The sequence below is a fragment of the Nannospalax galili genome, unplaced genomic scaffold, assembly GCF_000622305.1.
Source record: "Nannospalax galili isolate Female #2095 unplaced genomic scaffold, S.galili_v1.0 scaffold1918, whole genome shotgun sequence".
NCBI classification, from domain to species: domain Eukaryota; kingdom Metazoa; phylum Chordata; class Mammalia; order Rodentia; family Spalacidae; genus Nannospalax; species Nannospalax galili.
In genome coordinates, this window is record NW_008340676.1 from 212,283 (window position 1) to 224,553 (window position 12,271).

The 12,271-nt window shown below is 42.6% G+C and overlaps 1 protein-coding gene across 1 annotated transcript in view; it reads right to left on the reverse strand.

Annotated features, from left to right (window-relative positions):
* The window catches only part of Ubr2 (ubiquitin protein ligase E3 component n-recognin 2), a gene marked incomplete at its 5' end in the record, with an annotated part of 73,374 nt that overhangs the window by 42,164 nt on the left and 18,939 nt on the right, over positions 1-12,271 (reverse strand). Inside the window, 7 exon segments of the mRNA XM_008835757.3 lie at positions 620-668; positions 1,742-1,844; positions 3,820-3,872; positions 8,145-8,269; positions 9,132-9,195; positions 9,321-9,443; positions 10,935-11,000. Of these exon segments, the coding sequence (XP_008833979.1) occupies positions 620-668; positions 1,742-1,844; positions 3,820-3,872; positions 8,145-8,269; positions 9,132-9,195; positions 9,321-9,443; positions 10,935-11,000 (583 nt within the window).

A 12,271-nucleotide genomic window follows, 5' to 3' on the forward strand; every position in this document is an offset into this window, starting at 1 on the left:
TGTCATGGTTGGCTTTGGTTGTCAATTTGACACTGAAGAAGGGACCATCAATTGGGGAATTTCCTCTATTGGACTAGCCTGTAGTCATGTCTGTGAGGCATTTTCTTCACTGCTGAGTGATGTGGGAGGGCCCAGCCTACTGTGCCACCTCTGGGCAGGTAGTCCTGAGTTGTATAAGAAAGGAGGCTGAGCATAGGCCAGAGCAGCAAGCCAGTGAGCAGCATCCTGCATGGTCTGTGTTTCAGCTCCTGTTTCCAGGTTCCTGCCTGTTTAAGTTCCTGTCCTGGCTTCCTTTAGTGATGAACTGAGCCTTGAAAGTATAAGACAAAATAACCTTTTTCTCCCCCAAGTTGTTCTTGATCAGTGTTTTATCACAGCAATAGAAAAGCAAACTAGACTAGGGAGGCAGAGGCAGGTGGATCTCTGAGTTCAAGGCCAGCCTGGTCAACATAGTGAGTTCCAGGTGAGCTGGGGCTACAAGGAGACCCTGTCTCAAAAAGACTAAGAAAGAAAAGCAAAGCAAACTAGAACATATACCAAGGACAATCATTACAGCTAAGGGGAAGGAATGTTTCGTAAGAGAGACTGACACGAGACTTGGAAAGAAGACTCAGAATACCTGTATCTTCCCTATTTTGTCTTTTCAGTTTCCGTTGAGCTTCTTCTGCCTAAGAAAAATGAAAGCAACGTGAACAAGAACTGCAATCCAGAACACCTTGCTGACGAAAGTCAATCTCCGCCTTGTTATCATCTAGTTTTAGGAGACGGTTTTTCTCTCTCTTCCTTTCTTTTTTCTTAGATAGGGTCCCATGTAGCCCACGGTGGCCTTGAACTCCTGATCCTCCTGCCTGCTCTCCCCAAGTGCTGGGACTATAGGCTGGGTCACCATGTATGGTTTTGTTGCTGAAGATTTTTATCTCAGTGTTTACTCCTCCCTAACCATTGGTACAGCATGGTTAATTATGTCTTTCAGCTATAAGAATCCTCAGATGAGGTTGTTAAGATGCAGGGAGAATGCACAAATAGAAAGATTACTTAGGTTGGAACTTTAGGAAATCTATCAACACTAAAAGTTCTTTAAAAGAAGACTGCTAAAAGCAAGAGTTGAGAATGTCTAGGAAAACAGCATAAAGATCTATGGGAAAACATCAAATATTATCAATTCTGAAATTTGTGAAATGGGTTAATTGATTATGATACAAGTTGGGAATTTGTCTTCAAAAGCCAAGAAAAAAATGGGCTATGGATATACCGCAGTGGTAGAATGCTTGTCTAGCATGCCCAAGGTCCTGGGTTTGATTTCCACAATAAATAAATACAAGTGTATATAAATATGCATATGGGGGCTGGAGAGATGGCTCAGAGGTTAAGAACACTGGTTGTTCTTGTGGAAGACCTGGGTTCGAATCCCAGCACCTGCATGGCAGCTAACAACTGTCAGTAACTCCAGTCCCAGGAGATCTGACAGCTTCTTCTGACCTCCATGGGCACTGCATGACACAGGTGCACTTACCTATATGCAGGCAATACACGCATACACATAAAATAAAAAAATAATAAAATAAAAAAAATTGCGTATGATCTTATATATCTAGCCACAAAACATGATGATGGGAGATCTACAATGTTAGATAGCATTGTTCCAAGTTATTTATCCTTTTTCAATCTGTGAAAAGCAGTTTAAGGTTTCCAGGGAAGATAAATCCAGCTCTTTCCCACTATACTTAATCTTCCCATTTACCTTGGACTGCTCTGCCCTTGAAAAGTGATAGAAATACAAATTGAAGTCTTTGGTGCATTCTGGTTTCAGCTCATACATGCCTCGTCCTGTTAGGCCAGGTTTCCTAGGAAAAAATAGTATATTATTATAAAGTCATACACACTGGCTTATGTTAACTGTCTTAGATGTTAGAATCAGAAAAAGAATGGGGCCCGGAGAGATTGTTCAGCAGGTAAGAGCGCTATCTGATCTCACAAAGGACTCAAGTTCGGACTCAAGTTCGATTCCCAGCATGTATATCAGGCAGCTCACAATTGCCTCTAACTCCAGCTTCAGGGTTGCCCTCTTCTGGCCTCCAGAGACACCTGCACTTTCATGTAAGTGTGCATGCATGCACACTCACAATTAAAAATAAAATCTTAAAAAAAAAAAAAAAGAGGAACACTTGTATTTAATGCTGGGGATTTTAAGCTAAAACTATTTTCTGTGAGTTACTGTGATACTACAAATTTAATGCTTTTGTGGCGTCTGTCTTACCTAGCACCTGTGCTTTGAATTGACCCTAACTAGACAAGTAAATATAATGGATGTGTAGCTGCAACAAAAGTATAACATGAGCAGTTACACAGATCATCTCCAGGCACTGAAAGACACTACAAGTGATGTTAACTTCTGTATTTTACCATATAGTATATTTTGAAAGAAAAAAAAAAATCAGCTATGATATTGGGGTTTATGTAACAAATTCCAGGTCAAATAATACAGAAAAGTATTTTAAAATAGTTATGTAAGATGACAACATATAGTTAAAAACCAAGCAATAATGTATTTGTCATGAATTTACTATAGTAGGGGTAAATTATCTCTAATATATAAAAAAACTGCCTGGAATGATAAGATGGAGACAAACAACTGTGAAAAACCACACGAAGGTATGACTATCTCTAAATAAGCAATAAACACAAGAAAACATCTCGACTTCGTTGCTAATGTAAATGAAAACAAGGAACGTCTTCCACCCATCCACTATGTGGGAGTAGCTCACGGGAAGAGCACACACTACAGCCCGAGTTCAATCCCCAGCAACAAGTCTCCCGCACCAAAAACAGTGACTAAATGCATTCACTAAAGTATAAGTGAAGTTTCAGGGATTCTCACACACAGCTAGTGGGGTGTAAACTCATGCATATTGTGAAGACAGTTTGGAGCTATGCATCAAAATGTAAAATGTGCCTTCCTTTTGATCTTAGCACTCCTTCAAAGAAACATTCTCGTAGTCAAGATAAAATGCCAATGATGCCCCAAACCTGTGGCTTGTAATGGGGAGAATCTAGATGCTGAATCTATTAGCAGAGTGAAGGTTAAATTCATTACAGCATGAGCGTAAGAAAGAAGTAGACCCACATGTGCCACATGACCAGCATAAAACTCAATCAACTAAACCCTGAGATACAAACATGGAGATACCCCATGACGGTTAGATTTAAAAGAGGGTATGGCGTGCCAGGGATGCAGCACAACAGCAGAGTGCTTGCTTCACAGCACGAAGCCCTGAATTAGAGAGTAAAACAAACACGTTTTGGTTACAAGTATCTCTCTTCCTAGTCACTCACAAACATATACAGGTAAAAAATCTACAAATATAGAAAAAATGCAGAACAAGTTATATTTGCCTGAACCAGGACTCAGCTGAGTGGCTGGATCATGGCGACACTGTCACTCCTCCCTCCTTCCTGTATTTTCTCTAAAGCATGTACCTTTTTCATTTACTTTGCATATACTATCGTCATAATCAAGAAAGAAAGACATTGTAGTTGGGGTGGGGAGAAAAATAATAGGATTAAGGAACTGCCTCAAGCCGGGCCTGGTGGTGCACGCCTTTAATCCCAGGAGAGGCGGGAGGATCTCTGCTTGGTAAAAGTGCTTGCTGCCAAGTCTGATGATGATTTCAATCTTGGATCCCCACCAAGAAAGGAGGGAACCAACTTCCTCAAGTTGTCCCTTGACCTCCATATGTGCACACTGCACTGTATGTACATACATGCATGTGCATACACATAATAAAACTTCACAGAATGTGAGATATGAAATAAACTCACTTGAAATGGGCAACTGCTTCAATTACACTCTCCATGCCAGTCTCCTTGTTCTCCTAAAGGTGCAGGAAACAAGGTGTTCCTCGTCAGTGATGTAACCACTAGCACACTCAGCAGTGAGCTTTACCCCAAAGACCTCACCACACCCTCCAGACAGATATTTTATCCCCAGTTTTAAATATTGAGGACTACACAGTAAATACAATGACTAGTGTGGAGAGATCGGACAGGGAGTGGGTTGCTAAAAGGGAGCCTGCAGCACACCAGCCTGGGCCAGGAAGATCCCTAACAATACTGTTAAAGAAAACAGCGATTCTTTCCCAGCTAAACCACAAGTGTCAACCAAAAGTCTGGAATGGTGTGAATGAGCAAGGCCAATCAAACTAATCAAGACCTGGAACCACAAAGCTGTGGGCTATGTAAAGTCAGCTCTCCCCATCCCACCTGCCCCAAACCAAACATCCACCACTCAGGACTGTCCTCATTCGTATGGCAGGCACAGCATGGTGGGAACCCAAACCAAAAAGGGAGGATAGCTTTTAAATAAATGTCCCCACCCTGTCTACACTCTCTCACAGGGATTCTTCTGTTGCTGCCGTTGCCTGCAGCTCCCTCAATCACCTTGCTCTTTTCTACTCTGGCCTCACTTGCCTGCCAATCTCCCATAATTAGTATTCAACAAGGCAAAAAAAATTTTTTTTGAGTCATAGTGTCACTACACAGCCTTGGCTGGTCTGGAACTTACTATGTAGACAGGCTGGCCTTGAACTCACAGAGGTCCATCTGCCTCTGCCTCCTGAGTGGTGGGATCAAAGGTGTGCACCACCAAAACTGACAAAATAAATTACTTAAAAAAATCTATTTTCAGTAAAATACAACTTCCAAGATGTTAACAGAAATTCTGTTAATTATTTGGACAGATATATTTATTATACAATAAATATAATACTTCAAAGTGCTTTGGGGGCTGGAGAAATGGCTCAGCAGTTAAGAGCACTGGTTGCTCTTGCAGGGGACCCGGGTTCAGTCCCCAGCACCCACATGGCATTTCACAACTGATTTTAACTGGATTAATCTAGTTCCAGGGGATCTGACACCTTCTAGCCTTTACAGGCACTGTATTTAATGGGCATGGTGCACTTAAATACATGTAGGCAAAATACTAGCACACATAAAAAATTTTAAAGTGTTTGAGGCTGGGTGTGGTAGCTTACGCCTGAAATCCCACTATTCAGAAAGCTAAAGCAAGAGGATTATTGCAAACTCAAGGCCACCCTGGGCCACACAGTCAATTTCAGGCTACAGAATTAGAACCTATCTCAAAAAGACAAAAGGAAAATAAATCCCCAGAGAAATAAAAGTGTCTTCAATGTGTGTGTGTGTGTGTGTGTACACTACAGGTCTGTGTGCATGCATGTGAAGGCCAGAGGTCAATCTTGGGTGCCTTTCCTTAGATACTATGCACCTTGTTTTTTGAGATAGGGTCTCACCCTGGCTTGAAACTTGTCCATTAGGCTAGACTGGTTGTCTAGTGAGCCCCATGGATTCACCTATTTTGGCCTCCATGTGTCCCGCCCAACTTTTTTAGGTTGAGTTCAGGGATCAAATGTGGGTTCATGTAAGTCTATCACCAACTGTGGCATTTCCCTAAGCCAATGTTTTAAAAATTTATTCTTTCGAGCCGGGTGTGGTGATGCATGCCTTTAATCCCAGCACTTGGGAAGCAGAAGAAGGTGGACCTCTGTGAGTGTGAGGCCAGCCTGGTCTACACAGTGAGTTCTAGGCCAGCGGGGATTGCAGGGAGACCCTGTCTCCAAAAAGAAAACAAAAAACCAACACCAAAACCAAAAAAATTATTCTTCCATAAAGTTCAGGTGAAATTATAATTAATTCCTATACAATAACTTGGGCTTCATTTCCTACAGTTAAAAACTACAAGTAATTTTATTCTGCCTAGTATTCTTTTTTTTAAAATTAAAATATTTTATTTTTATTTTATGTGTATAACTGTGAATGCCTGCATGTAGGTAAGTGAACTCATGTTGTGTAATGCCCGAGGAGAACAGGAGAGGTTGTTAGATCCCCTGGAACTGGAGTTACGGACAGTTGTTAGCTGCCATGTGGGTGTTGGGATTTGAATCCGGGTCTCTGCAAGAACAGTCAGTGTTCTTAACTGCTGAGCCATCTCTCCAGCCCTAGTATTCTTTTTAAGTTTTTTGGGGGGGTCTTTTTGAGACAGGGTCTCCCTGTAGCCCTAGCTGTCCTGGAACTCACTATGTGGACCAAGCTGGTCTTGAACTCACAGAGATCAGCCTGCCTCTGCCTCCCAAGTGCTGGGATTAAAGGCGTGCACCACCATGCCTGGCTCTTTTTTTAAGTTTTTAAAAAATTATTTTTATTTTATGTGTACGAGTGTATTGCCTGCATGTATGTAAGTGCACCTGTGTGGTGCACTACCCATGGAGGTCAGAAGAGGGTGTTGGATCCTCTGGAACTAAAGTTAATGGATGGTTGTTAGCTGGCATGTGGGTGCTAGGAATCAAATCCAGGTCCTCTGCAAGAGCAGCCAGTGCTCTTAATTGCTAAGTCATCTCTCCAGCCCTGACTAGTACTTTTTAAAAAAATCTTTTTAAGACAGGGTTTCCCTGTAGCCCCAGCTGGCCTGGAACTCACTATGTAGACCAGGCTGGCCTTGAACTCACAGAGCTCCACCTGCCTCTACCTCTCAAGTGCTGGGATAAAAGGCATTTGCTACCATGCCCAACTTAGTATTGGTATCAAGGACTCATTTACTATCATTATCTTTTAAAAATGTAATGGGGGGACAGGTTTGGAGAAATGGCTCAGCTGTTAAAGAGTGCACACTGCTCTTCTAGGGGATCCAAGTTTGGTTCCCTACATTCACATCAGACGATTCACAACACCTTCTATCTTCAGCTGCAGAGGATCCAATGCCCTCTTCTGATACCCTCAGGCATGCATACACAAATGTATGCAGATATGCACAGAAACATATAATAATAAAATAAAAAGGTAAAAAAATGTGGCAATGGTATATGGATAGGCTTCTTTAAAAGCACCAACCTCTTCTAGGTCAGTTTCCCATCCTTGTCATTAATGACATTTAGATGAAATAATTCTTTGGTATGGGGCTGTCCTGGGCACTTTAACATGGTCAGCAGTGGTCCTGTCTGATCCACTAGTAACAACCCATAATCTAAAATGACCTTCTTTATGTCCACTAGGGGCAAAAGTGCCCCAACTTGAGAACCATTTAAAGTCCATATAGCTCTACTTCTGGATGAAATGGTATAGCTAGCACTCTCTACAAAACACCCCCGTGGGGAACAGTGGGTGAGACACAGAGAAATAAGACTGGCCAAAGGTCAAAGTTGGCACAGGTCTGTTATACTATGCTTTCTATTTCTGAAGATGTTTTGAAATTTTCTAACACAGTTTAAGTATTACTATGGAACAAATATAGGCTGAATGAACTTTTAAGTTTCAAAGTTATAATCTGTTTTGACTCTAGCAAAATATCTTGAAAAGCCTCAATGAAAATAAAGTCCTTTCTCAACTGCAGGGGTTGGATTTCTGAAAAGTCCCAGGACTGGAAATGAGATGGTTGAGAGACTTACAGCCCTGACAGGAGAGACAACCGCGATTCAGTCTGTGAGTACCCTTGTGACGACGGCATATTCGCAAAAATGAGATGATAGCTCATCACTGAGAAAGAGACTATGGGTGCCTGAGAAAAACAAAGCCCCGGTGAACTGCAGTCTCTCACCTCTAGTGGTGGGTGTTTCTCACTCCCTTCCTTATTAGGTGTGAAATATTCTGTGTATTGATGCAAGCTTAGAAAAGATCCTAAGATGCTTTCTCTATCAGACACAAAACTTCAGCTCTAAGGCCCAGGTTTCCCTTTTCCTCAGGTCCTTATCTCTTTCAAGTCTTCACTGTATTGTTCTATTCCCAGTCTTTCCATACCTGGGTCCCAGTATTTTCTTTCTTAGTTACTCCTGGTAACAGTGACTGGGTCACACACATCTTAGAACTCCAGGCTCTACAAATGCAGCAGGTACACAGAGGCCAAGCTGCACAGGCCAACAGGCGGGGAATGCCTAGTTGATTTTCCTTTTAAAAATGTAGGTAAGCTGGGTGTGGTGGCACATGCCTTTAATCCCAGCACTTGGGAGGCAGAGGCAGGTGAATCTCTGTGAGATAGAGGCCGGCCTGGTCTACATAGCAAGTTCTAGGCCAGCTATGGCTACAGAAGACCCAGTTTCAAACAGATACACAGAAAGAAAAAGAAAAAAGCAGGTACTTACATCTTCAGGTAGAGACTTTACCAATTCACTATGAGCCATCGGTTTGATGCTCAACTGATGGATAATCTCCCGTTTAATTTCATCTGTAGCACTGACCTGTCCAACCCCAGGATTGAATCTTTCTCCTGTCAAAAATGAAAAGGTGAATATACTCGTTGTGCATGATTTCAATACGTATGTGACACATACTACTAGTTCATGAACATAATAGACTCCTCTGTTTGAGGAGGACAAAAGCTTGGCAGGGGACAAAAGCGGGAGCAGTTCCTGGCACCACTCAAACCCTGGCTTTAGGCTCAGGTGGCTGTTTTGAAGGACGATGGGTGGGATGGAATTAGACGTGGTCAAGGCAAGCCTTTCACTCCATCCTCCTGTGGGAGCCAAGGAGGGAGAACCTTCCTCTTCCCTTCTGCCCGGTGGCAGGCAAGGCACCACCTGGAGACCCTCGTCACTGATGCTACTCCTGTCAGTTTGTATTTGCTGCTTTAAGACGACAGAAGGTGTCAAACAGCAGGGCAGGTGACAGAGCAGAAGCGATGAAAGAAGAGGGAAAATAGGGGCAGAGAAAGGACTGGAAACGTGTAATAAGAAACTCACATCTATGAGCCATAGGCCTTCATTAACTCAGAACTGTTACATCTGCAGACAAGAAGACATACAGCAACACCCATGGAGCAAAGTAACAAAGCTAAGGTTTAAAGTAACAGCAACTCTTTCCTTGCTAAATTCTCCTCTTCCCCCTTCCCAAAACATAGTCTTCCAGTTTATTCTGCTTCAGCGGTTGCATCCTTTCCTCTTCCCAAAGCACCAGAGATCTGCTGTTCTTAACCGGACGGAGCCAGAGGGGAAGGTAGGGGAGGGCTGTGTGTGCTCCAATTCCCTTCTAAAACCAAGGACCAGCCTTCTCATAGCACACCCAGTTCAGGAATCCCCAACAGTCTCCTATCACAAAGTCCGACACTATAACTGTGACACGTGTGCACTCACCAACCAGCATGATGATGAGGGACAGCATCTCTTCTATCAGGGTGTTGTTCTGCTGAGCAGCATCCTGCAGGTGGTGATAGGAAACTCCACGGTAAGAACAGAGCTCACTGTGGTCTCAGGAGAGGACACATTCAAACAGGGAAGCGGCTTCTTCAGTGGGGCCTGGGGTCTCGTGACACAGGTTCTTACCTTGTGGGTAACCTCAGAACTGAATCTTTTCCCATAGTCGGGTGTGCTGAAGATCTGATAGAGCTCAAAGCGGCTGAGCATTATCATCAGAAAATGGTTTGGATCCATCATGGAGACACCTGTCTTTTTTTGTTTGTTTGTTTAAGATAAAGGAAAAGAGGAAGGTCAAAAGGGAAGAGGAAGGTCAAAAGGGATGTTCAACATTAGTGAGAGGCATTTTGGTTTGCATAAGACAAAATAGCTTACGTGCTCACAATTCCAATAAAAGATGGAAGCTGTTAGGCATCCATCCCTATCTGGTATGCTTGACAATTCGGAGTGGGAACCAAGCTGGTGAAATAACACAGTAACGCTCCCACTTAAGACCTGGGCCCACACAATAACATGGAAGTTATTCAAGCCTTTTTCCCTTTCAGGGCTTTGAAGAAATAGCTATGAATATGGTTTCAAAGTTTTCCACCAGGACTCCATGCCTGGTAGGGACCAAAAGAAATGCCAATTAAACTTCTAGTATTATAAATACATAGATTTTCAAGATCTTGTGGCAAGCACTATTATTATATAAAATGATTTTTTAAAAAAAATTTATTATTTTTATTTTATGTGTATGCGTGTATTGCCTGCATGTAGGTAAGTGCATCTGTGTTGTGCAATGCCCGCAGAGATCAGAAGAGGCTGTTGGATCCCCTGGGACTGGAGTTACAGACAGTTAGCTGCCACGTGGGTGCTGGGATTCAAACCCGGGTCTTCTGCAAGAACAGTCAGTGTTCTTAACTGCTGAGCCATCTCTCCAGCCCCCAAATGATAATTTTTATATTAGTTTTAATTCTTCTTTAATGACATTTGTAAAAATTCTAAAACTGGATATTTACTCTGAACTAAGGTTTTCTTATTAAAAAAAAAAAAAACAGATTCATCCAGCAATAACATGGAATAACTGTGTGCTAAGCACTGCACTAGGCAAAACGGACAAAAGAGACAAGACACAATGGCACAGCTTGAGGTGGGTGAGGCAGGCAACTAGACACTTGTAATCCAGAGTCCTGGGTTCTGAGGCAGAGAAGCGTTAGGGTCCTCACAAAGGACCTCAGTGAGGGTCTAGCATTCCAGAGGGTTTGTGGAGAAATTGATACTGCACACTAAGACCCACTGGAAGTAGCTAAGCTAGGTCAAAGTGGAAGAATCTAGGAAGAGATAAATGTGCGGCATGCCAGACTCAAGAGACACAACAGTAACTTCAACATTGTTAAGTATCACAGGACTCAAAAATTAATTCCAGGGGTTTAAACTAAGGGACTTAAAATTGGGTTAAAAAACAACGGAGAGGATGGCCTTTCAGGTTTCTGATTTTAGAAACTGGGCAGATCCGTTAAGGCAGGGAGCTTGACAGGCAGAAGCTTATGGAGGAAGCAGCTGTTTTGGGCATGCTGAACTTGAGATGTGTTCTGGAAATCAAGTAGAAACGCTGCGCAGGCTGTGGGCGGTGGGTGGGGTTGTGTTAGTGGACAGGGCCAGGCAGGAGTCCGAGCAGGGAGTGAGTGTAAATGACTGGGTTCAGTGGAAACAAGACCAGGACTTCCCATGACCTTGAAGTCAAGGCTTTTAACTCATTACCTGAAGCATCACTATGTCCTTGTCAAACATCTCACGTCTGCATTTCACATTATGGTAGTAATAAATCTAAAAACAGCAATGAATTATATTAGGTTAATGGGCTTAAAATAGGTACAGCTCCTGGATCCCTCCTCACAGCCCTATGTGTATATGATGTGAGTTCTTAGATAGCACTTAGCACAGATGAATGAATTAAAAATTTCCATTAATGGTCACTGCATGGTTTACAGCTGTCAATTTTCTAGGTCTTCGAACAAAATAAAAGACCATAATGGACTGGGTGCGGTGGCACCCCCCTTTAATCCTAGCACTCCCAAGGCAGAGAAAGGTGATCACTGGGAGAGCAAAGCCAGCCTGGGACAATCTACATGTTGGGTTCCAGGCTGGCTGGGGCTACATGGTAAGATCCTGTCTCAAAAAATAAAACCAACCCAAACACACAAAAAAAAATCACTAGAGATTGGGGTGTACAGTATCTATCCATAGTGAAGACTGAAATACTAAAACCTCAACTTTGGCAAGATGGGTCAGAGGGTACAAGTGCTTGCTGTGAAGTCTGATGACCTGAGTTTGATTCTTGGAGGCCACACAAAGATGGAAGGAGGGAACCAACTATACAAAGTTGTCTTTGGACCTTCACACATGCCCTCCCCATCATACCCAACCCTAAAGAAACAAAAAAAATCCCTCAAAAGGGATTTTTATTTATTTTTATTTTTTTGATTAATTTTTATGTGTATGAGTGTTACACCTGCATGTATGTAAGTGCATCCATGTTGTGCAGTGCCCACAGAGGACATCGGATTTCTCCAGAACTGGAGTTAGAGACAGTTGTCAGCTGCCATGTGGGTGCTAGGATTTGAACTTGGGTCTTCTGCAAGAACAGCCAGTGCTCTTAACCACTGAGCCATCTCTCCAGTTCCAGATTTTTATCTTTTAATACCTCCTCACCAACTTTTTTTTTGAGGCAGGGTCTAATGCTATAGGCAGGCTGGCCTCAGACTCATGGCAATCCTTCTGCCTCAGCCTCCTGAGTGCTGGGAATACAAGCATGAGCCATCACATGTATATTTAAAAATTAATTACTACTTTGGAGACAAGGTCTCATTCTGTAGCCCTGGCTTGGCACTAGGGTGGCATCAGACTCCCTGAACTCTGCCTCTGCCATCCTGCCCAGCCTTTTAAAAATTTTATTTAATTAATTAATTTAGTTATTATTTATTTATTTTTTATGTGTATGCATGTATTGACTGCATGTATGTAAATGTACCCATGTCATGCAATGCCCATGGAAGTCAGAAGAGGCTGTCAGATCCCCTGGAACTGGAGTTATTGGA